At 43.2% G+C, this 26046-nt stretch overlaps 5 protein-coding genes across 5 annotated transcripts; 2 read left to right on the top strand and 3 right to left on the bottom strand.

Moving 5' to 3' along the window:
- The first annotated feature begins 4833 nt into the window (after positions 1-4833).
- On the top strand, positions 4834-5736 carry LOC117592183. Its single transcript, XM_034285783.1, has one exon. It carries the CDS (start codon positions 4897-4899, stop codon positions 5659-5661), a length of 765 nt encoding a protein of 254 aa, XP_034141674.1. The 5' UTR covers positions 4834-4896; the 3' UTR covers positions 5662-5736.
- Positions 5737-6045: 309 nt separating this feature from the next.
- On the bottom strand, positions 6046-10481 carry LOC117592173 (putative cyclin-dependent serine/threonine-protein kinase DDB_G0272797/DDB_G0274007). The gene is made up of 3 exons (XM_034285771.1): positions 9784-10481; positions 7845-8759; positions 6046-7773 (listed from the first exon to the last, which is right to left on the bottom strand). The coding sequence occupies exons 1-3, from the start codon at positions 10122-10124 to the stop codon at positions 6792-6794; spliced, it is 2238 nt and encodes a 745-aa protein (XP_034141662.1). The 5' UTR covers positions 10125-10481; the 3' UTR covers positions 6046-6791.
- Positions 10482-10901: 420 nt separating this feature from the next.
- Positions 10902-12842, top strand: LOC117592180 (E3 ubiquitin-protein ligase TRAIP). Its single transcript, XM_034285779.1, has 7 exons — positions 10902-11104; positions 11164-11379; positions 11445-11798; positions 11872-11929; positions 11980-12099; positions 12158-12358; positions 12424-12842. Exons 1-7 carry the CDS (start codon positions 10989-10991, stop codon positions 12658-12660), a joined length of 1302 nt encoding a protein of 433 aa, XP_034141670.1. The 5' UTR covers positions 10902-10988; the 3' UTR covers positions 12661-12842.
- Positions 12747-14443, bottom strand: LOC117592178 (armadillo repeat-containing protein 6 homolog). Its single transcript, XM_034285778.1, has 2 exons — positions 14265-14443; positions 12747-14193 (listed from the first exon to the last, which is right to left on the bottom strand). Exons 1-2 carry the CDS (start codon positions 14379-14381, stop codon positions 12895-12897), a joined length of 1416 nt encoding a protein of 471 aa, XP_034141669.1. The 5' UTR covers positions 14382-14443; the 3' UTR covers positions 12747-12894.
- A 4781-nt stretch (positions 14444-19224) lies between these two features.
- Positions 19225-24467, bottom strand: LOC117592705. Its single transcript, XM_034286673.1, has 11 exons — positions 24027-24467; positions 23403-23510; positions 22260-22648; positions 21956-22192; positions 21764-21892; positions 20487-20616; positions 20308-20430; positions 20153-20242; positions 19964-20087; positions 19450-19760; positions 19225-19380 (listed from the first exon to the last, which is right to left on the bottom strand). The coding sequence occupies exons 1-11, from the start codon at positions 24465-24467 to the stop codon at positions 19225-19227; spliced, it is 2238 nt and encodes a 745-aa protein (XP_034142564.1).
- Positions 24468-26046: the final 1579 nt, after the last annotated feature.

The following is a 26046-nucleotide window of genomic DNA, read 5'->3' as shown; positions in this document are numbered from 1 at the left end:
GAATCATTATTATGGCCACAAATTATTATAGCTAAACCCACCCAGTCCCACAGATTATATTTGTTTTTTGCACATTCTCACATTCACACTCTGCCTTGCGCAGGCACGTCTCTGCCTCTGCGGCGTCTCTGCAGTGTGTGGCTCTAGGGGAGGGTGGCGAGCTAAAGGAGCGTGTTGGCGTGAGTAGTGTTGTTTATGTAGATGACAGATGAATAAAAAATGTAATATTTGACAAAAAAAACCGCAAAGGTACAGATGTAGTACTGAGTGCCGGGTATAAAAGTTTTGACGCGTAAGAAGCGTCTCACACGCCCTTCTCGTTTTTAGTTATAATTATTTATAATAAATATTTTTATAGAAAAAAGCCCTGAAACTTTAATATTTACACTAAGATTTTAATATTTATGCCATATTTCTAGTGTTTGTTCGGCAAACTTTTTGAGTTCAAAATTTTTAGTAACATTTGTACCTGGTCAATGCGGACTCATTGTCTGCGACCAACCAATTTCGCTGTAGCGATTTAATTAAAAAAATATATATTTGTGGCTTTGATTTTCATTCAAGAGTGGTTGTATTAAAATTGAATATTTTTCACTTCAATTTTGATATAAATATGAAAATATGAAAATTTTATATATTTCATATTTGAATTTAATATATTTCATATTTAAATTTTTTATGTTTCATATGTAAATTTAATGTTTCATATTTAAATTTAATATTTTTCATATTTCAATTTAAAATGTTTCTTATTTAAATTTAATATGTTTCATATTTAAATTTAATATTTTTCATATTTATTATATGTTTTCATACATCCTTAATAGAATGGTTTTTCCCAAAAAATTTTAAATTTTACGTTTTTTATTTGTTTATTATTTATTACATATACATGAGAGTTTCGAAATGTATTCATAGGGCGATTGTTTTAAATACCTATAAAATGCTGTTAGTTTTGCATGCTAAAAAACTTTTTTATTCGATTTTCTCACTTATATCAATCTTGTCATTTTAAATTGTATGATCTACAGTTTTCATAAATTTCAGGGTGCTTACAGCAACACGCTTAAAATCTGATTTATTAAATATTAGAGGTATACCATTTTCATCTAACATTAAGAAGTTCGAATACTTTAGACAAGATTTGACTGACATTGCTCGTAATGGATTAATTCTACAGGTTCTTGAGTTCATATAAGACTTAGCTTCTTAATGCTTGGCTTCGAAACACATTACCCAACAGTATTTCATTGGACCACACGTTAATATTGCAGTCGGGTAATGGACCATGAAATTATGTTTTGGGTTTAATGTTGGTCCTAAAAGCTTAACGTATAATTTTTGATGAGATCTTTTCTTGATTTTCAACTCATTTAAATCTGAAAACTAAATTTACTTTTAAACGGAATGTAAATTATTTCTAAAAGGTTTATTTATAGCCTCCAATACTTATTATTTTAAGGAACTAAGTTTCCTATCATTAAGAGTTTTAATTTTGTAAAGTAAAATGTTTCACTGGCACTCATTTTCAATTGTCTTTGTTTTAATCTGTTCAGTTTTAGTTTAATTGATGTTGAGTTGCCAACTTCAAGTTCACCAAGAGGAAAAGAGTTTTTCTGCTGTTAACTGTATCTAATGAAATGGTTTTATCTTTGATCAAAGCAAGCAAGATATTACAAATATCATAAACGCAGACTCCTTCAAAAAATCGTAAACTAAATCGAAATAAAAGTTTTATATGACCTGAAAGTTATTCAACCCATTAAAAATACTGTCCCTTATAACTCCTGTGTCCAAACTGACTCTTTAGTTCTTAAATACTCTAGTTCTATTACAAGATCTACAGTATTGTTTAGAATTAAAGAACTTTACAAAGCCTAATAAGGAATTGTAGCCCAAAATGAGCCCCAAGACAAAATGCACAGCTTTTTGCCCATATTTTGTTTGAACTTCAACTCCGGTTTTAACGCTTTTAGCGCACGAAAAATATGATACAAAACTACTTCATGGTCAAACAAAAAAATACAGTTTAATTTTGAAAGTAAGTACTGCGGTAAAGTTGGAAATTTGTTGTATATTCCACAGATTGAGGACACATGAGTTCCTAAAGCATTATTGATTTGAAAATCATCGTAATACAAATAGTATGGAATAACTCTATCATCGGGACGAACATTTTGTGTCTTCATAGAAAAGGTTTCTGTATTAACGAAATTTACAAATGATTTGTTTTTTGGAAGCTTAAATACCGATTTCATTTGAAATTGGACAGACAATAAATAAATATCAAGTTGTTTTTCTAACTTCCACTTCTAACTCTTGGTACAACCGCATTAGACACAATAAATGTCTGAGGATCGTAAATAGTTTCATTTCTTTTGGAATTTTAAACAGGCGATGCTAAGTATATATTTGTCTCTGAGGCTCTGAGTAAAAGTTAGAAAAGCATTTTAAATCGTCTTGTAAATTTTGCGATGAGGAACTAATTAAATTATTAATTAGAAAAAAATAGATGTGAAACCATTTTCTGGATCTCATAAACTTGACTTCTAGGCATATAATATTAAGAATGAATGCGAACTGCTAACTGCAGTGCTTGCTTTTTACAAATGTCAACACATTTTTATATCTATTGAAATAATATCATCTTTTTTTGAATTGTTTTGAATAGTTTCCGCGCTTTTTAATCTTATATTAGCTTCTTTTATTTTTTGACTACACGAAAAAGGAACCTTTTCAATTGTGTGGAATCGTGTCATATGATGTTTAATTGAAAATAAAAGATTAAATGATTGATTACAATTGTTAACTTTGCATTGTAACGTGTAATTTTTGGTGATCAAATGTATAAACTTTAAATGATTAACTAACAATTTAGGCGATTCTTTAACCTTTCTGCATCTAAAACATGGGAAACTATTGTTGTCTGACATAATTTGTAACTTATTCATTCATAAAATTGAGAAGTGCTGTTAATTTGGTGATTTAACATCCTACGGCGTATGAATATCGTAAAAAATTCTTGAATGAAAACCCATGGTAGTTGGGCGGCTGCAGGAAATTTTAGACTCAATGTATGGAAATTTTAAAAACATATCTCTGTGAAACCAATTCCTGAATCTTGTTTGTACAAAGTTTGATCCAAATAGACAAAAAATGACTTGAGGCAAGTACAGCTTATATACCTTCCACTATGATAAATGTTTGAAGAGTGAAATTATTCTCAAAATTTGTAGAAACGAGTTCAGAAATTTTAAGATTTAAGTCATTAATTGATGTTAATCTTAAATTAAAGTATTCCTGTGATTCCACCAAAGCTATTTTTTTCCTGTTCCCAGATTTTGGTTTAAGCCACAACGCTGATGGTAAGACGGAGGGTAGCAGAATTTCCAAAATGTAGTCGTGTAGTAGTGTAATGAATCTGTTAAGAGAGGACATCTTAAAAATTCTGTTATTTTTTCTTACATCCGGACTAATATAAGCTTTTGCAATTTTCGTGTCGAATATTTAAACAATATTTCGAAATCTTAGATTTGAAAGTATCCAATTCTTGGAGACATACAAAGTCCCTTTTCAGGATATAGGAGGTCAAAGTCTACTTAAATCTATGAAAGTTAAATGGAGAACAAATTATGTATAAAAAAACAAATCGAAAGCTTAAAAAACGAGAAGCGACGTGTGAGACGCAATTTATGCGTCACAATTTGGTGATCTGATAGATATGGCCATTTCCTACGGAATGGCGCTTTTAGTGTTCTTTTATATTCAAAACTGTAGATTTGGGAGGTTTTCGCCCCTTTACGGGGGCGTGGCTCATTTTTGAAATACACTGGTTTCAGTGTGAGCATATAGAAGTCTGGATGCAAAAATTTGGCGGCTCTAGCTCTTAAAGTCTCTGAGAACTAGCCGACAAACAAGACGGACAGACGGACAGACAGACATGGCTCTATCGACACATCTATTGATGCTGATCAAGAATATATATACTTTATGGGTTCCGAAACGCTTCCTTATGTGCGTTACATACAACCGTTATTCGCAAAAATACAATATACGCTATTTACTCTTCGATTACCGGGTATAATAAAATGCTTCTGTTTATCGTTTTGGAATATGTGCTTTCAAAGGTGCAAATTAAGATTTGAACAGTATCTACTGTATACTTTTGGTGACGTATTTTAACCAATAGCTCATATTTGGAACCCAAAAATGAGCTAGAGAGCGTAATATTTTTGTCGTAAGGTCTTTTTAGGAATATACTGTGATGTGAAAATCGTGATCAGCACAATATTCCGATCGCTTACGATCAAAATCTCAACTTTTCGAAAATGTAGAAAAATTAGTTAAAAAGTTTTTCACGCTGTTTCTTCTTGATTGAAAAAAAACGGCGAAACTTGTTTTGAAACACATTTTCTCGTCAGGTGTCTCTGTTGCTAATTACATAAATATGTAGTTAATACAAATGTGTAGTTCGCGTGTAACAAATACACTTTTTCACCAAGTCCATGATAATTCCTCGATTTAGATTTTCTGTTTAAAATAATAACTAGCAAGTAAGTATAGTATATAACTAGCAACAAAAAACCTCTCAGAATACAGGCAATCGATTCATCAGTAGGATAAAATTATTTGTCTAGTGCTGAGACTCCTATCCAGTTGGTAATGTTAAATAGAAATAGATGAGTAATTGGCAAGTGCAAAAGCAAAGTTGCTAATTACAGTCAAAGCACCAGCAACAAGAACCTAATGCCCTGGGAGCCGATCGTCTAGACATTTTATGAAGGCTGATTTTTAGTCGATTTGACGCCTCTATGTGTTGGTTGCTTGGTGCCATTAAAAAACGTAACGTAACAAATATGGGTAATTAGTAAGTACAACTGGGAAATTGCTATCATAATGGAAACAATGGACGGAGAAACAGCTTCGAATGAATCATCTCCGCCTCTGAACATTCTGTGTGGCATCTGCAACGAGTTCTATCGGGCAAACGACCTTATATTTTCCACTGCCAGCTGCGGCCATGTATTTCATAAGGAGTGCCTGACGCGCTGGCTTGGCCGTTCTCCGACGTGTCCACAGTGCCGGGCCAATTGCCATCGGAATCGCATCCACCGCATTTATCTGAATTTCGGCGAACGCACGGAATACGATGACCAAGAGGCACCGAAGCAGCCTGTTCAATGGGTGGCCATAGATCTCGACACCCACAGTCCCCAGGACGCACACAACGTACCGGAAGGTGCCCTTCAGTGTGGTACCGATGAGGATGGCCTTCCCACATATGTAGCCCGAGGCTACTTCAACGACGATCTATTGCCAGCTAGCTATGTGCCTCAGAAGAAGGCAGCGTTTGGCTCTTGGAGCTGCCGCTCCCATAGGCTTGTTGACGGAGTGGAAGTCCTCGTCTTGAACGACTGCGATTGCCAGTGGGTTCCTGGATCCACGGGTAGTTTCCCCCCGAACGCACTTCAGACAGGATACTCCGAAATTGGCGAGGTGACGTACACTGGACGCGGGGTATACGAAGGCATTACGAGGCTGGGAAAAGTGCATCCCTCCCACAAAGTCATGTACATACCGCACCACGGACAGGAGGTAAACACATCTAGCTATGAAGTTTTGGTGGTTACACCTCGCGTAGAAGCGACATGTGCTCCGTAAGATGCATCGAGAATCTCTCGAAGGGTTGTATATTTAATGTTCCGCCCGTATAATAAAATACAGCTACTAAAGTCACTGATATCTACCCCGCCGATTCTGGCCGCATCTCTGTTTAATAGTTTATTTTAATCAAATCTGTAAGATGCCATGCATGTACATATGTATTTATGTATGTATGTATATTCCGATTAGTGTTTCAATATAACGCATGTTGAGAACTGTTATCCCCGAACATGGCTTTAACTATTCATATGACTACGCTGTAACTCTACAATCGTATCCGTAATCCTCACTATCCTATGCTTACTGGCTGACATTGTTGTATCAACAAGAGCCTTACAAAATTTGCTTTAAAAATAGGTTTAGTTTCATGTATTTGTTATGCAGGATGTGTATATATTGTTTAATAAATTTGCTGAATCTGCACAGTAACATGACAATTAGATATATGTATATGTATGTATGTATATATTTAGCTAAAATACATTTTTATATGCTCAACGTGTATGTAACATTTATCCAACAGGCTTCACTTTCGATAGAAATAGGATTTATCTTGACTCCTTGACTTTTGTACTTAGTTTCTAAACATTTTGTATATTTATAAATATAAAAATGAGTGTGACTGCTTGTGGGTGTGTGTGTGTGTGTTTGTGTATAGTGTGTGACTGACATTCATATAAAACTATGCTGATATTTACAAGTTGATTGAATCCGATGTGTTATGAATGCATGCATGCGTGTGGTGCTAATTTTTTTCGTGTTGCTTGAGACTATGTTTGGATTTGAGGATAATTTGTGATAGGATCGGAGGAGAGACGAAAATAGGGAGGCTGGAGATTAATTATGTGCGTATATGGTATGGTTTGACATTTGAGCTCAGGTTCAGACAGAAAACAGAACATCCTACTCTTAGGTAGTTGCACAATTTCAATTGGAAAACATAACAGCAAATTCAATGGAAAATTAAACATTTTCTTCACAGGACTAATAAGTGTTGGACAAAAACTAAATGTATTAGTTTACAAAATTGATTTTCCTTATGATAATCCCTCTAGGTTTCCCAGATTTTCTTTCAACTTTTGACGTCGACGCCGACGACGGGTTGATCGCCATCCCGGAGGCCTGTCTCATTTCTGCGAGGACAGGTAGTTCATGTACTTTGTGGTTTGCTGTGCATTGCGCACCAGCTCGCTTTCCTCCTTGCCTGAGGGTGCCGGAGGGGGCTGTTCCTGCCCACGGCGGTCCCAGTTTTCTTCGTTCTGCGGCTGATGGATGTCCGGCTGTGAGCGGCGCGTGAAGTTGCGATGGCGTTGGTGCTGGTGCTGCGGATTATGCGGCGAATTCTGTTGGCGCCGATCGAATGTACTGGAGGCCTCGCTAGCCAAACTACTTTGACTGCTGTAGCGGGGGAAGCCACGTGGCCCCCCAGCGCCTCCACCACGCCCGGGACTCTGGTTGTAACGGTACGTATTTGGTTTGTCCATTTGTGACTTTGCTGGTCGGGGTAAGGTGCGGGCCCGCGACGAGCTGCGACTGTTTGATTCCGGCCCGTTGGAGTTGTAAGCACAGTTCTCATCTTGATAGGAACTGTTAACAGCCGTGTTCGAACGGCGCCAAGTATCGCTGTGTATATTCTGGGGACCGCCTTGATGCTGCTGAAGCTGTTGTTGCTGTTTCTGGAAACGCGGCGGTTTGTCGTAGGTGTTGCGGTTATTGAAGCGCCCGCCCCGCTTGTAGTTGTTGCCCCGCTCGTAGTTGCTCATGTAGGAGCGCTCACTTCGATCGTCTCTGTCCCGTTGGTCCCAATTCGAGTTTACAATGCTGTTGTAGTTGGCGCCGCCGCTCATGTTACGCTCGTGCCTCTCTTGCGAGTGCTTCCTGCGGTCCTGGATGGTATAGAGGCGTAAGTTGCCTCCGCTTTCGCTGCGCACGCTGTGCTGGTCGTCGTCGCAGCTCACGCTGAAGCGCCTCTGTTGGTCGCGGGAGCGACCGTTGCTCTGGTCACCCTCGTGGTTGCGATTGAAGCGTGTCTTTCGCCAGCTGGGCAAGGGCTTGCTCTCGTCGCGGTCTTCACTGCTGGCCATGGAGGGATATTGGTCGGACTGAGGGCTGTCGGAGGAATCGAAAGAGTTGATTGCATTACAGTACAAGCGAGAGCGATGCCAGTGCAATATACGTACTCCACGTTAGCTGACGTTTGCTGATGATGTTGCTTCTTCAGTGGTCTCGGTGCTTGGCGTGGCTGATAGCTTCGGCGCACATGACGGGGGCCAGGCTCGGTAGCGGTGTTGGCAGGATATGAATTTGTTACATTTTCTTGATACTTCTGTTCGCCCGGATCTGCCTCACCATAGCCAATGTCGCAGAAGGAGTCTTCGCAGACCTGCTCGCTCCATTTCTTAGTAGGGGCTGTCCCCTCGGACGATTCCAGGTCCTGGACGGAGGTATTGGCACTGGAGCCGTTCTCATCAGCGGAATTCTGTGCACTGGCGCCATTGTTGTTGGCGCCATCTTCTTCGCCTTCCTCCACCACCAAATAGTTGGTGTACATGGCCTCCAGGTCGTGTCCCACGTTCTTGAAGTGACTGTAGAACAAATCAAGGACCATTAGCAGCATGGCCTTAACCTTAGCCGTCAGCGCCGGCTGCATGATCAGGTGCCGTCTGATGTGGAACAGCAGCTGGTCGATATCCGCCTTGTGACGCTTGCGCATTATCTCCCCGTTTAGCGTAATCTGTGAGAGAACGAGACGGGCTAGGCGCGTATTGATCACCACCGAGGTGTCGTTCAGCTCGCGCGTTAGCAGATTCAGCAGCGATTCGCCCAGTATGGTAATGGGAGCGTTATCCGCCAGCCGCACCCGATGGTAGTACTCTCCCAGCAGCGTAATAGAGTTGTACAAACGATTCTTGTCGCGAACCCGATACGCATCCGCATTAATAAAGTTCGTCTCTAGAATCTTAAGCATGGAGCTGCGCACCTTAGTCGAATTCATGGCCAGGGCATCAAAATTGCGCGACGAGAAGAGCAGGGCGAACTTTAGCGCCGTATCGCTGTCCGCGAGGGCCTTGCTGTTCATATACTCCATGGATTCGCTGTGGATGAGTAATGCAAATGTAAAACATACTTGGATAAGCAAAGGGAGGGGAAAATGTTCAAGTTGAACTATTTCAATGGCAAAGGGACTTCTCTTTTCACACTTTGATTATTTTATTTACTTATATGAAAATTTGTAAATATTTAAGATACGCTGAAAACAAACAACACTCGCGCGCTGACATTTAATGTATGTATGTAAATATGTAAGGTGCATCTCAAAAGTGTATTAGCCACAGAAATAACGAGAAGGGACGTGGAGACGCTTCTTACGCGTCACAACTTTTATACCCGGCACTCAGTACTACATCTGAACCTTAGCACCTCATCTGTCATCACATCAACAGTACTACTCACGCCAACAAGCTCCTTTAGCTCGCCCCCTTCCTTAGAGCCACACACTGCAAATTCACGGCAGAGGCAGAGGCCGCACACTGCGCGAAGCAGAGTCTGAATGAGATAATGTGCAAAAAACAAATATAAGCTGCGGGACGGGGTATGTTTAGCCACTGGACGGAGAGACAGACATGGTTCAATCAATGTTGATGCCGATCAAGAATAAATATATTTTATGGGGTCGGAAACGTTTCCTTCTGTGCGTTACATACAACCGTTATTCGCACAAATACAATATACCCTATTTACTCTTTGAGTACCGGGTATAAAAAAGGTATGTATTAAAGGAATTCTTGTGGCATACAAATTGGAAAACAACGTAAAATCAGCTTGGCCACAAAATTACGAATTTTTGGATGAAAAGTTTGGGGCTTACGCATGACTGATCTGCACCTGCAATCATACCTGTATCTTGACGTGCCTTAGACTAGCCGTATTTATTCGCAACGCACTGTAGATTTGTACGTGTGAGTGTGTTTTTAGATACAAGCATACATACATATGTACATTTTCGTACATACGGGAAAAAGCAACAACTAAATCTATACATGCTACTTATAATATTATTAATCATCAATGGGCCACCAACTCACACACTCAAACATACTAGGCAAATAAGACACATACCACAGCATAGATTCGTCGTGCACAATGTTGCAGAAGTCCATCTCAATGGTCTTGATTTTGGCGTTCAGGAGAATTCCGTCGTCCTGCAGGTCCAGGCCCCGCATCAGCGCGATGATGTGATCGTATGAGCAGCCACCTGTTGGTATCATGTAGTGTTGGGTGCTGGGCCCCGGGTTGAGCATGTTGCAGACATCGCGAAGTCGCGCCTCGCCGCTGCTGTTTCCGCTGTCCACACTCACACTGTTGTGGCTATTGTAAGTGTAGTTGGCGCTTCTGTTCTGGTGGCTGCTGCTGTTGTTCGCGGTGGAGTTGTTGTGGTTGTTGCCAATCATATTAGCCATTCTTGCGATCGACGAGGGCGCTGGAATCTTCTCGTTTTCGCACTGTTGTTTATTTTCCCTTTTCTTCCTTTTCGTCTGGTCTATCAGTCTGCTTTTCTTGTGCTCTGCTTCTGCTCCCCTCCGTTCCTTGCTACGTTGGTGTGAACAGTCCAACAAATACGAGTTAGCGTTGACAAAGGTTTCGAGTGCGCATGCAAAATGTCAACCTTCCCTCTGGCTTCCGCAATTTTTGTATATAGCTCACCGGACCGACCCGACGCAATATTTTATGAATAAATTTTAAATATAATATAATAATTATTATGTGTATATAAAATCATTATATCTATAAGCGATTTTGAGCTGCAAAACAATCGGTAGCACTATCGTTGGCACGGTCTTACGATGTCATTGAGGTTTCGATGTTTCAATGATACGAGTTTTCAACGATTCCATATGTCATTGACTTCCATTGCATTTGTAAATTGAAAATTATTTTCTGTGCACCTTTGATTTAATACAAATACATTGTTTGTCGAATTAAATAATTTAAGTTTATTTTAAGAATGTCCCCTATTATCAATATCGATAAAAATACTATTGATGCCTCTAAAATATTCAAAACCACCTAAGGGCGGTCAGAAATCACAAGTGATGCAATTTTTAATAATCACATTCTGGGCATATAATCCAAGCAGGGCATTCATCCTAGGCGACCCAAAAACTTTTATGAATTATTTTTTAAGAATAGTAACTATCGAAACTTTCGTCGATATTTTTTTTTGTGGTTCAGCTGTTTTGATACCCGCCAAACTTCACGGCGTGTGTGAATTATTGTAGCCGTAATAACTGTTTTATGTACATAAGTGTATCAAATTTAATGCAATGTTGAATTTGAATTGCGTTATTTGCGCCGAGCTATTCGCACAATCCGACGAGGTGTATGTCACCATCTGTGGCCATTTGTTCCACCACAACTGTCTCAATCAATGGCTGGATCGGTAAACCTGTCATGACTTGTGCAGCTAATGAAAAGCAACTAATGAAATTCCTCTCGCAGCTCCAAGACTTGCCCCCAGTGTCGCAACAAATGCACCACCCGCCACATTTGGCGCGTCTACTTCAACCTAGCTAACCTGGACGTTAGTCGGATCGATGTTGGGTCCCTGCAGGAACAGCTGGACAACGCACATTTGGCCGTGAAAATGAAGGAGAAAGAGTTCAACAAGGTGGAGCAGCAACTGAAGGAGCTTAAGGACACGCAAAAGAAGTGCCTGTGAGTAATAATTTTCGAGGGAAAAAGCAGGTCCACAATCGTGCAGTCTTGCCCTTATTTTATAGCAAGACCATTGCTGGTCTGGAACAGAAGGTGCTGAAGAAGGACTTCCTGGTTAGCAGTTATGTGGAACAGATTAGCCTCCTGAAGAGCGAAGCCCAACTGCTGGATGGCCTGCGCAGGGAAAACAAGTCGCTTAAGCTACAAATCCAATCCATGGAAGGTATTTCGGCCATTCTGGCGGCTGGCTCTGCGGATGCAGAGCTTCTGCTCAAGAATGAGGCCAACCCTCAAGTACTGGCCAGTTGGGTATCCACACTAAAGCGGGAGCTGCGTCAGTGCGAGAATAAGAAGTCGGAGCTTCGGAACGTAATTAAACTGGTGCAGAATGATTTGCGCAAGGAAATCGACTTAAAGCGGTGAGCATCCATGCTGATCACTCTGCCAATGAGGAAGTTTCTTGATATATAATCTGTTTTCTTTTTGTTGCAGAATGATGGAGGAGCGGATTTCGCATCTGGAGAGCGATCTCTACCAGAACCAGGAGAAGGTAGTCAAGACCTCATCAAGTAGCCTTTCATTCACCCGAATATCTTTCAGCTTCTTGCATTGGAACGCGAACCGATCAGTGTGGATTCGCCCAACAGCTCGACCGGTCTTAACAGTAACATTATGGCGCTGAAGCATGGCGAGAAGCGTGCCACCATTTCGCCCACAATTGTAAGTACTCGAAAACACAGACGTGAAGATTACAACCACCCATCGAATGCAATTGCAGAAGGAAAATATCAAGCGCATTGAAGAGTCCAATTCCCCATACCTCAACATCAAGTCCAGTAGTGTCGGCCTGAGCCACCTTCTGAGCACCAAGGGCAGCATTGGATTCAGCAAAGCGAACATATCTCCCATAATGGGTGCATCCGGTGTTAGCATGACCAGCGGCACCGTGCGTAAAACAACCAGTGATCTTAGTTCAAAGGTAACTTAATGAGCGGATGGTCAAGCAAATCGAAAATAATATTTAATCATACTCGTCTCTTTCAGTACTCGATATTCAAGAAGCCGCGTCTGTTGTTGGGCTCGAGTAGTTCTGGGGTGGCGGCTACCATGGGCTCAAACTTTGTGTACAATGGAATGGGCGGTTCCGAGAAGATAGATCCCTTTGCGCAGCGCACCGAGGAGGAGAGTCAGGCTAACAGCGCGCAAGCACCACCTTTGTCTAAGAATGTCAACCAGCGCCTGAAGGCGGGTACGCTGCGAAATTTCAAGCTCGGAAAATGAGCGATGCGGATAGTGATTATTAGGGAAATAAATTAACCAAGACTGCCTCAGCTATGGATAGATTGCGGTAGCCATTGAGGATGATATTTAAGGTTAGCAAATGCACGATTTATCAGTAGTAGGAGTGAGTTGTAGCTGTAGCTCGTGCTAGCATGCAGAAGAATCCAGTTATATCTAGGTTACAAAAATACAAAATAAATAAGCAATTGTCGCTGTTATTACTGAAGGCATGTGCTAGGCGGCAATCTTCTTCTCTGCGGTACCAGTCCACTCTTCGCGCAGCTCGACAGTGCAGCCTAGATCCCGTAGGGCAGCCTTAATGTCCTGCGCCACGCTGGGATGTTCTGTCATTGCCGCGTTGAGCAGATCCTCGACACCAAAGGAGATCCAAGTCTCGCATTGGTTGCGCGAACGCGACACCATGTTTCGTATGGCCCAGGCCCCGTTTCGCTGGACAATCTTGTGGCTGGGATGAGTGCGCATAGCCTCCACAAGTACCTCGGCGATGCCAGTTTCGAAGAAGGCCGTACTATGCTCCTTGACGCGCAACGTCAGCGTGGTTATGCAGGCCAAGGCAGCGGCTACAATGTTCTCGTTTGACTGGTGTGCCTCTAGGAGCTGTTTTATGATGGGCGCCACCCCTTGGTCCACAATGTGAGCCTTGACCGCGTCGTGGCCGGCCAGGGCACGCAGCAGCTTCAAGGCTTCGCGATTCAAACGCACCTCTTCCAGGTGGTTGCTCATGATTTCAAAGATTGCCTTTAGGCCGCCCGCCTCATCGATAGCTGTGCACAGCTCCTGGCGCACTGCAAGCGTGCCAATGGTGAGCAGTAAGTCACCCAGCACTTCTACTTCCTGGTATGCTGACAGCAGCTCCACAAGTGGCAGCAGAACCTCGTTTGCTATTTGCCGGGCGTGCTCGTGGGCCGAGCCGAACTCCACGCGTATGTCGTCGTCCAGCACAAGAAAGCGGAACACGGCAGTCAGCTCGCTCACCAGGCGTGCATTGTCTTTGACCAGCAGCGGTTTTAGTAGCTTCAAAGCAGGTGTGTTCATTATGTTCTGGCGGTTCACTTCGTGCATTATGCAGGCTTTCTGCAACCACTGCAGCGTCAGAAGTGTGATCTCCAGTCGATTCTCCTGCCTGAGTGCCAGCAGCTTCAGGACCACAGCCATCGCCTCCGCATCGAATAAGTCAGGCTGCTTGTTTGTCAAACTATTGACGGCCCGCAGGCATTTTTCGAGCACATCATCGTGTTGGTCTCCTTCACCCTCCGTCTCCGTCGCGGCCAGGGTCTGCTCCAGCAAAGTGATCAATGCATCGTGAGCTCCATTTTTGCCCGCAAGCACCCGGTGCGCCAGTGACTTTTGGCACTCTGCGTCCAAGGTGTCCAGCTGATCCAGCAGCTGGATGGTATCCGCCTCCTTCTGGCCGATGTGCGTTTTGATTTTGTCCACCATCTCGTTGATTACGGGCTTGCCGGACTGCGGGTTGATAGCCAAATCTTTGATAATGTTGGCCAGATTTATACCCTGAAAATAGGTCAGGTCGGTCACGTCGGGTTCAAGCAAATGCTCTAGCTTTATCTCCCCAGTCTTCGCACCTGTGCTTCAAACTGTTTAATTGTCTCCTCCTTCGCCTCGGCAGGGCTCATGGAGAACTCTATCACGTTCTCTTGCACCACATCGTCGAAAGTGTCTTGTGAAATAATCTTGGCCATGACAAAGGAATACTTAATAGGTTGGGTCTACTTCAAATTCAATTTTTTTGTTGTATTTTTTTTTTGGGTACGATTGAATGCAGTGTGACCGCAGAATTATCGATCAAATATACCGACAGACCCTCGGAAATATACCGAAATATACTCTTGCATTTACTTGCATATACTGTGAATCTTAAACTATTTTCATCAATTTTGACGTTCTATTTAATACTACTAGCTAGTTAGGAGTCTCTGCGTTAAAACTATCATTTTATCCAATTCATCAATCAATTCTTCACAAGAGTGGCTAGTTTCTACGACTTCCTTTGCTTAGAATGTTTCCAAAAAAGGTTTAAAACTAAAAGGGTCCATGAACAAAAATATCATAAGACGTTACGTGACTGGGAACAATTTGTTGCTTGTCAACAGGTATGTATAGTCCTAACCAAATAGTGCAATGGGAAAGCGAATTCGGTAAACAAAGCTTAAGTAAGCTCAAGTAAAGTAAACAGAAACACAATGACAGACCTTTGCCAACATATTATGAAAGCTCAAAAATAAATATAAAGGAAAATAGTGAGATCCTTAAAGTTCGTCCTTGAAGGACATGCGATGTATCACATGAAATGTATTTTCTCAAGGATCAGGAATATACAAACATTCATGATAACAAACCACTCAGTTCAAAGAATAATCAATTTAACTTTTATTTTCAACTTTAAAAATAAAAGTTACGAATAACTCTTGTTTTTTAACTTTTTAAACTAACAAATTAAAAATAACTCTTGGTTTGATTTTTATTATAAAAATCATAATTAATTATAATTTTTGATTTTAAAAGTATAAATTAAAAATAACTCTTAATTCTAATTTTTATGGAAAAAATTAAGAATTATTAATTCATTTTGAATAATATTTATGTATATGTATTTATTTATGTATGCATGTATTTATATATTTAACCGTCTGTATCGGGCTTCGTTGCTCCTTAGCTATGGGTGTCGCCTCCTTAAAAGCACTAACCAAACAGTATAGTATAGTAGTAGTATATAATATTTGGTTAGTGTTAAAAGGGCGAAAACCTCCCAAAAGCTACAATTTTGAAGATACAAGAAAACTAAAAACCAATCCGTAGGGAAGGACTATATCAATCAGATCACCAAATTGGGATCTGATTGGACCATTATTATAGCCAGAATGTAGAAATTAATTTGCAGTGGCTAAACCCACCCTGTCCCGCAGCTTATATATGTTTTTTCACATTCTCTCATTCACACTCTGCTTCTGCAGTGTGCGGACTCTGCCTCTGCCGCGTCTCTGCTTCTGCCTCTGCCATGACTCTGCAGTGTGTGCCTCTAGGGAAGGGGGCGAGCTAAAGGAGCCATCGGAGGCTCCAGCCTTTCTCACGACTGTCAACATGGTAGTTACCTCCAAAATTCATACCCCTGTCAATCTAACTTCGGACTCAGTTGCCCATCCACAACAGCATCCAGCATCCAGTTGCAAATGATTGTCCGGTTTCTGTTACATTAGATAGATCTGCAGGCTTTCCTAGCTCCCGCACTGAGACTTTTAGGAGTAGCAATCTTTGCCTCTCGTCTTACATATGTACATAAGTATATCAGAAGCCACTCCGGATGATGTCAAACTACATCGAAGCCCTAATCTCAAATCACCGCCTGATGACTTTTTTATAAATAAACTGGGAGGACCCGGCAAACGTTGTTTTGCCATATAAATAATTTTGAAGTAATTTCTAGTGCAGAAAAAAAATATCTTACTTATTGTAAGTGTATAAGAATGTGGTATATGCGTGAAATAGGCATGGAGCGCTGTGAACGATGAGGGAATATAAAAATAAAGTACATTCGTCCCAGATGATAATTTTACAGTGTTTCAGCACGGTGGCTATGGACGATTGTTTCTTAATGTTGCATACTGCGTCAGGGTTATTCTGAATATTTAGTGGCAGCTTAAGTACTGAATGAGCTGTTCTGCCTCCAAAGATGCAACGGCCCATGCGATGCCGAAATAACGAATGTTTTGTCAGTGCCACCCGGTGCTTTCAAAAAGAAATGGTTCTTTGTTCCTCATTGATCATTGGGACATAGAGGGCAACAATTGCTGCCATTTATACAGTGCTGTACTGCATACTTAATTACAAAAAATCACTTAAAATTCTTCTTTCCGATTCTCTTATCTCTCTCTCTTGTCTTGTGCCTGAGCTCACTATTATGCATGTATTCCATCTGTCTGTGAACGACCTGTTCCGACTGGTTCTTGCATACTCGCCTACAACTTTACCTTGATAAATTCATTTGTTCGAATAACCTACTTTTCTTGAACCATTCTAACATTCAACATTATGACCTTTCACAGCCGTGCTCCACATTTGGTCTCCTATTCTGTAGCACCATGTTCTAGATCGAATCAATTACCACATCAAATGACTTAGGAGTCCATTTGGACCACAAACTATTAATATTCAGTTTGCTTCAACGGTAAACAATGAGTCCTAGCGTTTATTAAGCGTTGGTCAAAAGAGTTTGACGATCCGTATATGTATATGTACATATTATGTATTGTTCTTGTGTGTGTAGTCCACAATACAAGGAGCAACAAATTCTTTTTGAATCCGTTCAAAAACAATTTTTAATATTCACCCTTAGAAATCTGAACTGGGACTCTGACAGACTCTTACCACCATACCGATCTATGCTAAAACTAGTGGACCTCTTTACACCATCGCTTTTGGCACGATTTTGGTCGATTTTACAGTTTCCTCCAGACCAGGGCTCAGCACCGCCTATCTATTGTGCATAGGACATGGCTCTGCCGCTCCCGTACACGCGTATTACAGTGATTCGTACCAATACCAATGTATTTTGGGGTTCCGATTTGCATGCGTCTTCACACACAATCGCAAACACGGCGCGTTCCCTGCGTTCCCTGCCCACCGATTGGCATGAACCTTTCCAGGTTTTATACAATGACTTCCGGGTTTCCGCCCAATCTTTTAGGATGGATTTCTAGCTACCTGTGTTCTAGCTCTCAAAGAGTCCTCTTCAAAAACTCCTTATCCAAACCTACCTGTTATGGTTACTTCTGGAGTACCATAGGGTACCCATTTAGGCCACTTACTTTTCACACTCTTTATTAATGGCCTGCCTTCTGTATTAACCAATTCTCGATTACTTTTGTGTGCGGAGGATGTTAAGTTCTGCTTTCAGTATAAGGACAATTCATTTCACTCTCGCTTGCAATCAGATCTCAATAACTTTTCAGTCACGGTGTTGTGTAGAGAAACGGCCATATGTACACATTATGTAATATTATTATGTAATTTATACTCGTTCTCCTTCCTTGATATTTTGTGGCAACACCGAACTCCGTACAACATTTTACGTTATTTTCAAAGTAGCTAAGCAAAATATCAGCATATTTCACTTTGGTAATTAAATGCGGTAGTATACGCTTACTAAGTGTAATTCCCTGAGGTAATTATACCCGGTACTCGAAGAGTAAATAGGGTATATTGTATTTGTGGGAAATAACGGTTGTATGTAACGCACAGAAGGAAGCGTTTCCGACCCCATAAAGTATATATATTCTTGATTCTTATTCTTCTCGTCAATAGACGAGTCGATAGAGCCATGTCTGTCTGTCCGTCTGTCCGTCTTGTTTGTCGGCTAGTTCTCAGAGACTATAAGAGCTAGAGCAACCAAATTTTGGCTCCAGACTGCTGTATGCTCACACTGAAACCAGTGTATTTCAAAAATGAGCCACGCCCCCTTCCGCCCCCGTAAAGGGGCGAAAAGCTCCCAAATCTACAGTTTTGAATATAAAAGAATACTAAAAACGCCATTCCGTAGGAAATGGCCATATCCATCAGATCACCAAATTGGGATCCGATCGGATCATTATTATAGCCACAATGGAGAAATTAATTTCCAGTGACTAAACCCACCCTGTCCCGCAGGTTTTGTTACTCTTTTTACATTCTCTCATTCACGCTCTGCTTCTGCTTCACTCGGCCCCTGCCTTTGCCCTCCCCCTGGCGATGACTCTTCCGACTTTTAACCAAGACTCTGTTTTTAACGTTAGATGGCGCCACTTTCGAAAAATTTGCTGCGAAACCTATCGGTCCAAGAATGTACCAATTTTATTGCTGTTTTAAATATCTCATAAATTGGAAAATATTAACTGATGCAATTTGTTTGATGCATTTTATTCAGTAGGCTTTTACTACGTGTTCTGTAATGTGAACGATATCTAGTGTTTGGCGATGTCTTCTACATCTAGATGTAGTCCTGAGTGCCGGGTATAAAAGTTGTGACGCGTAAGAAGCGTCTCACACGTCCCTTCTCGTTTTATGTTGGATTGGCTATTTTAATGACAACAACTGTTGGTTTTTTCTGTATCCATTGGTCAAGATATCCTAGTGTGATGAGGAAAAACCCAATCAGTTGGTAAATAATTAAGTTTATACATTTATTTCATGTTTTTCGTTCTCGTTATTGACATTGCAGATTATATGGAGACGCAAGGGCGTCAAAGCCTCAAAGAAGAAGTAAAGTGGAACTCACTTAAAGACTCTAGGACATTGCCACATACACACCGAGATTTAGAGCAAAAGCAAAAGCAAAAGCAAAAGAAAGGGAGAAAGCGACAGCGACAGCGACATACACGCACAGCCTTACTCGGATACGTGAATGCTGACGCCACGATGCTGATAAGATAACTCTAATTCGTCCTAGATTAGACATACATAAGTAGATATCCCACATATGTATACATATGTGCATAGATACATATGTATGTATATATTTGTTTATATGTACATATATCTACCACACGAGCTTTACTTTCGCTTGGGAAGCTTATAGTCGATTGGCGGATGCAACTTGAGATGATCCAAGAATACCGGCTGCATGTCCGCTCGCCAGGAGATCTCCTCACGCACCCGCACAGGTCCATCCTTGCATGTCAGCCAGTAGGTGCTCATCAGCCCCTTGCCCTGGAATGGAATGAAGAAGCAACATTGGCACTTGGTTCTCTTCGGGGGTGATGAGTGGTATAAACCTACCTTAACGTCGATCAGGCCACGATGCTCTGTCCTAAACCCGCCAACCTGTTGCAGCGAGTCGTGCATCTCCTCGGTGATATGTATTTTGTGGGCCTCGCCTGTGCTCTCCATGCGCGAGGCCGTGTTCACTGTGTCCCCAAAGAGGCAGTAGCGCGGCATCTTTGTGCCCACGATGCCAGCCACCACGGGTCCGGTGTGCACGCCGCAGCGTATCTGAACGAACTCGTCGCCGGCCCTTGGGATCCGAAACACTGACGATGCGTCCAGCAAATCAAGCGCCATTGTTGCTATCTCGGTGATGTGCTTGTTGCCTGAAACGGTGGGTGGCGGTTGGGTTGTGGATGCGGAATGCGTGGAGAATACAAAAAAATTCCATGGCATAAATTATGGCGCATGGGCACAAATAAAAGTTAAATTAGCGCAAATCCTTGTCGGGAATGGGAATGGGAGTTGGGAACAAGGGTCGATGCTTGTCAGCCGCTGGCTGAATGACAGCTACATTTGCATAAATTACCGTTCTTCACGGGCAGACCGGATGCGACCATGTAGGAGTCGCCGATGGTTTCCACCTTATAGACGTCGTAGCATTCGATGCGTTCGTCAAACACGCGATAGATCGAGTTGAGAAAGGTCACCACCTGCGAACAATACAACAATAAATCTCTAGATGGCCCGATTTAGGTACCCCGTGCCCGGCAGTCACCTCCAGCGGAGTGCACTCCGCGGCGATTTCGGTGAAGCCCACAATGTCGCTGAAGTAAATGGTAACGGCCTCGTAAAGCTCCGCGGGAACCTGCCAAGTATTTAGTTTTGTCTGATGAGCGGTAACGGATGGGTGACGTGCCAGTCTCTACTCACCTGTTGCGTCTGCTTCAGCTGCATGGCCACGCTGGGTGGCAGCATCTGGAAGAGCAGTGAGTCGCTCTTGCGCTTCTCCCGCTTCAACTCCTTGGCCTTCTGGGAGAGATTCAGGGCGTAGTGCTGCATTTGACAATGGATGTCAGTCAAGCCACTGTAGGGGCTTTGAGTCACCTTACCTGTATGGTGGCTGCTGCATTCCTCACCAAAATAATGATGACGGGCGACACAAGCAGGACGACGACAAGGATGGCGATACCGATGGCCTCCTTTCTGTCCGCCTCCACCAGAGTCTTGTCCACATACTCTCTGAATATGTAGAAAAACAAGCGAAGAAAATTAACAGTCTACAATTTGAGAGCCACCGTTAAGTCTTCATCGAAAACCATGTCAGTTTTATTACAGAAAGAACGAGAAGGGACTCGTGCGACGCGAGTCACAGCTTTTCGGTCGCTGCCTCTGCCTCTGCCTCTGCCTCTGCCGCGAGTCTGCAGTATGTTTTTCTAGGGAAGGGCGGCGAGCTAACGGAGCGTGTTGGTGTGAGAAGTGTTGTAGATGTAGATGACAGATGAAGAAAATATTTAAAATTTGACAAAACACCGCTGAGGTGCAGATGCACTATTGTTCCAATGACCAGTTTTGGTGGCCAAAAGCTAATTTTTAAAAGTTAAAACCAAGACGCGGTTTTTAACGCTCTGTATTAGAAAAAGAGTGACCATCAAAGTTGCGTACCAGAAAATTTCATAGAAAACAACTTTCGAAAAATCTGCTGTGAAACCTAGCGGTCATTATTGCCCAGAATGTGTTTTAAATATCTCATAAATTGGAAAATACGATTAGTTGATCCAATTTTTTTGATGCATCTTATTTATTGGGCTTTTTACTACGTGTTCTGTAATGTGAACGATATCTAGTGGTTGGCGATGTCTTCTACATCTAGATGTAGTCCTGAGTGCCGGGTATAAAAGTTGTGACGCGTAAGAAGCGTCTCACACGTCCCTTCTCGTTTTTTTTGCGCCGTATATCAACTTTATTTAAGATCTGTCTTTTCGCAGTCAATTATTAACCTAGTCCTATTTACTCGTACCAACGATGGAAACTATCTTTGTGTGGTCGGATTTTTATCGGAACACCTATCGCTAAACGAGGAGGAACGTTGGGAGACGCTTCAAAAGATTTATTTTTGTGTATTTGTATGTATGTATGATGTATTTTAAATATTTCCACAGTCTATTTTTTCCCCACATCGCACTTACACTCCGTTTTGGTTTGTGGTGGTTGCTCCAGCTCTTATAGATTCTGAGAACTAGGCGACAAATCAAACTGCTAGAAGGACGGACGGGTGGACATACAGACGTAGCGAGCATTGTTTCGACCCAAATCGAGTATGTGTGCTACTTTTATACATAAATATAATATGGACAGGAAAGTGTTGGGGTCTGTCGGAAACACTTACTTGATCTGGCGTCGGAGAGCCTTCTGCAGGATTCTCAGATCGTCTGTGTAGTTATTCATCAGCTCGTAGTACTCGATGGCGCTGCGCTCGTTCGAGACATTCGGATTGTTCTTCAGCAACGTGGTGCTCCTGCAGAAGAGAGCTTGGATCAGTTAACAGTTCACAGGTCAAGGGCGACCTGCAGGTACGAACATTTGCTTGGCGCGATGGAACTTCTTAGTGCTGGTTATGTTGGTGTACATGTTCTTCAACATGGGCGCGTAGTTCAGGGTGGAGTTGATCAATTCGCGAGCCAAGAACTCGTAGCGAACGTAAGAGACAAAGTTCTCAGCTGTCAGCGAGCCACGGCCATAGTAACGTATGCCGAAGGAGGTCGCGATGTTCTGGCACTCGATGCTCTTTAGCAGGTTCTTGAATCCGACGAGATACCTGCATGGGGTGCAGTAATACCACTTGCAGTTGGAATTAGAAGAGCTGCCTTTGAAGGAGGACTCACCGCCACACGCCGCTGTTGTCCGTCTCCTTGATCTGCTCGTTCAGGTGGTGCAACAGTCCGCGGTTTATGGATGTGTACCAGTTCATGACCTCCGTAATGGAGCTCTCCTCGGGCTCGAAGCGCACACGGTCGCGGAACTCATTCAACCGACCCTGGAAGTCGTTTCGGTTGAGCATCATCTCGCGGTCATCCTCATCCTCGTCTGGAGCCGTTGGCACGCTGATCTCGCTCCACGTGGTCATATTGTTCAGAGCATGGTCAGTGATCTCGAAACGCTGTGTCAGATTGGCCCGCTGCTTGCTGCCGTTTGTGAAGATGTAGAAGGCCACCTCTGAGCGCTCCAGCTGCAGTCGCGTGACTACCTTCCCCAGGTCCGTTGCAATCGTCACCTACGGAGGTAGAGGATCGATTCGTCGATTTGATCTCGCGCTCCAGCACTAGCACTTTCTGTGGAAAGTTCCACCGCAACCCCCTGTTTTGAGCCCCCTCAGGATTTGTTTATCATCTGTTTTGCATTCTAACTACGTGACCCCATTCAAAGACGCCCACCCCCCACGCCCAGCCACTTGTCATAAGTCTTACCCCTGTGCCACAGCCCCCCGCTTCCATCTCTTGCTCGTGCAACTGTTGCTGTGGAATATTCGCATAGCGTCCTTATCAATTCACTTTGGCCCTCGTCCTGCCCACATACAGCACTTTTCTATTCTCTCTTCCACATTTTCCACGGAAGACGTATTTGCATTATAGGTGGACGGATGGGCGGATGGACGGATGGCCAGATGGATGGGATGGGTGGGACGGAGTGGGTGCAGAGGACGGCACGAACGCTGAGTGCCCCGGCTCTGTGAACGGCGCCTCGTGGCCCATGGGGTGGCACTTACCTGAACAAACAAATATTTACAGAGGATTCTACGCTTGCTTCTGGCCCGCACTGATGGTCAAGTGACCCTTGACCACAGACCAGAGACCGGAGCCTCCTTCCACACCTCTCCAACATATAGTACTTGGCGGATGATTGAATTTCAGCGATAAATTTTAATTACGCCTTCGAGGAGACCTGACACAGGCAAGACCTGCGCTCAGTGCCGTCTACGGGGCTGGCTGCTTCGATTCGTTTGCCTCTGTCCATCGGTTTGCACTCACCTGCGTCTCGATGTCAGCCACTGCGGCTCGGTACTCCAGGATCTCTTGTAGTGTCACCGAAGTTTGCACAATCAATGCCAATATTGGTATAAATGGCAGTATTATCATCTGAAAGAAGATTCCGATGCCATTATATGGACCAGGCCAAAAATCTGTATCTGAGATTCTTCAAAAATGCAAAGCTCTAATGTTTACGCTCTTGTGTTTGCTACGAAGCTGTGTGCTAGGGTTTTGGAACCTGTTCGACATTTGTTAAACATGTTGCGCGGCCCACTGTGCCGTTGATACTACATACATCTATTTTAATTTGCCGGCAAAGCTTGTCCAGACCAGACCTAACCATCAGCCAGCTGTCTCATCGGTGACTGGGGCCAAGTAGGTAAGGAATCGTGATTAGTGTTTATCGTGGCAAGCTAATCGCGACACTTCATTAAAGGGTCTGTGCCGCACACTGGCACGTGACTCTGCCCAGTCCGGCTAATTGAGATGCATGCGAATTCGCTAATTAATGCTGCTCCAGATATGAACGAAAATATGTGTACGATATGTCCCTCTGCCATCTGACATCTGGCATCTGCCATCTGCATCTGCATCTGAATCTAATTCTCCGTGAAGTTGCCTTACCTGCATCAGCTGCAGTCGTCGTCCCGTTTTAATGGCCGGGTTACGGGCTGCGGCGTTGCAGCACCTTCCGGTGCCACCATTCGATATATCCTCGGAACTAATCGAGCGCACAGAAATTTTATCGAGCTGTAGATTGTGGTGTGTGGGCACCATAAGGAGGTGGTGGGCGCCTCCGCCTCCGCCTCCGCCTCCACCACGTCCAAGAGTACTTCCACCTCCAACACCGCCACCACCACCACCACCTCCGCCGTCTGCCGTCGGGTCGTCAACATTTGTCGGATTAGTCGAGGGGCAGCTACTAATGTCGATCTTAACGCGGGTGATGGTGGCGGCGGACCTGCTGTTGCTGCCGCTGGCGCCTGATGCGAGCGCGTCCGGGGTTTCCTCGTCCGGCTGCATGGCGCTCTCCACGTTCAACTTGTGCGCTTTTCCATTTAGCATATTGCTGATTGTTCGGGCGAGCATGAGTGCATGTGTGGCACGAGTATCTGTATCTGTAAATGTATCTGTATCTATCTACATTAGATGCACACGTCCTCATAAACACAAATGATGATGGCTCGAGATGGAGCTGGCGCTGGAGCTGTAGCTGTAGCTGTAGCTGGAACTGCAAATGTAATTGTAAATGTTAGCCTTACATAATTGGTGCGGGTTCAATTTGTATCTGATAGTTTCACTGCGCGACACTTGTTGAGTTTCAATGGGGTCGTAATGAGGAGGGCGCGTATAATGATTGCAAAGAATGGCAGATAAACACATATGGGTAGCCGGACCACGCCTCCTCCTATTCCTATTCCTAGCCCCCGTCGCTATGCCCGCCAGTAGCCCCCTCCACACACATGGGTCCAAGCGTCAGGACAACAAATTTGATGGATGAGCCACCAAGGGCAAGGAAGCTCTCGCTGTGCCTGGAGGGGCGGGGCGGGGGGAGTGGTGCTGGTGAAAAGGGGTTGGGACTTTGAGTTTAATTGAAAGCACATTTGATTGCTCCCCCAGGCTGGTGGCAATCGTCGCCCCTTTTCGCTCAGTGTAGCGACAAAGTAAACAATTTATGCGATGGTCGCATTGTCCTCTGTCCTCTGTCCTCTGTCCCCTATCCCCTATCCCTCGTCCTCTATCCGCCTATCCCATTGTTCGACAGTCTCTCTGTATGCTCTCTGCGTCCATCGTATCTATGTGGACACACATCCTTCATCCTTCCCTCTTTGTTGTAGCCCTGACAGGTCGGTTTACTTTTCACACTTCTCAAGCGCACATTTATTGATTAAAGTTTTAATTGCCTTGACAAATTGTCATTAAGTCATTCATGCTATCCACGTGCAATGTGGCTACAGTCGGGGATAATCATGATAAATTCCCTTTATCTCGTAGGCTGCAGCTGGAGCTGCAGCTAAATCAGTCACTCAAGCCAAACTCATTCTCATCTCCACACGAATCGCGTCTGTCTCCCAGCGCATTTCCAATCAGTCGCACAGCACGCACATAAAAAGTTCCTTTAATGTTTATTGCACGGCCTCCATGCATTCAATTTCTCACAGCACAATCAAAAAATAGTAAAATTATCTATTAGCGGAAAGTGTCCGAAATGTACCGTAACTCGTATTGTCGCGCAATTTTACTGTCGATATTTGCAATTTTCTCGGATTCGTCCTTCGACTTCGCGATTGAACTCAAGGAGCGCCCAGAGCCAACTGAGCTTAAACCTGTTGAGTTTGGCCTGTTTATAGTAGATGTCCTTTTCGGCCAACAGCCCACCACCCCACGAACTGCGCACATGTGCGACTCCTCTAGCAAGATTCGCGCACTCTACAATTGTACAAACATACATGTACATCATGACAATAAATTTGAATTGAATTTTAAAACTTAGTTTTGTTCAGGAACATTATTTAGCGAGTGAACTTTTTCTCCGTTTTGTAGCTCTTATAGTTTCTAAGATGAAGAGCAGAGAGACAGACATGGCTATTCCGACTCTTGCTTTTACATACACCAACACGAATCTAATAAACGAATCAAACGT

Source organism: Drosophila guanche, unplaced genomic scaffold, assembly GCF_900245975.1.
Source record: "Drosophila guanche unplaced genomic scaffold, DGUA_6, whole genome shotgun sequence".
NCBI classification, from domain to species: domain Eukaryota; kingdom Metazoa; phylum Arthropoda; class Insecta; order Diptera; family Drosophilidae; genus Drosophila; species Drosophila guanche.
This window is presented reverse-complemented; position numbering and strand designations above follow the sequence as displayed.

Bases quoted from the DNA above. Each gene is read 5' to 3' on its own strand.
- LOC117592180 (XM_034285779.1), top strand. From the start codon at position 10,989: ATGTTGAATTTGAATTGCGTTATTTGCGCCGAGCTATTCGCACAATCC. The intron at 11,105-11,163 runs GTAAACCTGTCA...TTCCTCTCGCAG, and splicing joins CTCAATCAATGGCTGGATCG to CTCCAAGACTTGCCCCCAGT. The intron at 11,380-11,444 runs GTGAGTAATAAT...CTTATTTTATAG, and splicing joins GACACGCAAAAGAAGTGCCT to CAAGACCATTGCTGGTCTGG.
- LOC117592178 (XM_034285778.1), bottom strand. From the start codon at position 14,381: ATGGCCAAGATTATTTCACAAGACACTTTCGACGATGTGGTGCAAGAG. The intron at 14,194-14,264 runs GTGCGAAGACTG...ACCTATTTTCAG, and splicing joins TTAAACAGTTTGAAGCACAG to GGTATAAATCTGGCCAACAT.
- LOC117592173 (XM_034285771.1), bottom strand. From the start codon at position 10,124: ATGGCTAATATGATTGGCAACAACCACAACAACTCCACCGCGAACAAC. The intron at 8,760-9,783 runs GTATGTGTCTTA...ACTCATCCACAG, and splicing joins CACGACGAATCTATGCTGTG to CGAATCCATGGAGTATATGA. The intron at 7,774-7,844 runs GTACGTATATTG...TTCCTCCGACAG, and splicing joins CAAACGTCAGCTAACGTGGA to CCCTCAGTCCGACCAATATC.
- LOC117592183 (XM_034285783.1), top strand. From the start codon at position 4,897: ATGGAAACAATGGACGGAGAAACAGCTTCGAATGAATCATCTCCGCCT.
- LOC117592705 (XM_034286673.1), bottom strand. From the start codon at position 24,467: ATGCTAAATGGAAAAGCGCACAAGTTGAACGTGGAGAGCGCCATGCAG. The intron at 20,617-21,763 runs GTAAGTGTTTCC...CTACATATTCAG, and splicing joins GCTCTCCGACGCCAGATCAA to AGAGTATGTGGACAAGACTC. The intron at 20,243-20,307 runs GTGAGTAGAGAC...AATACTTGGCAG, and splicing joins AGCTGAAGCAGACGCAACAG to GTTCCCGCGGAGCTTTACGA.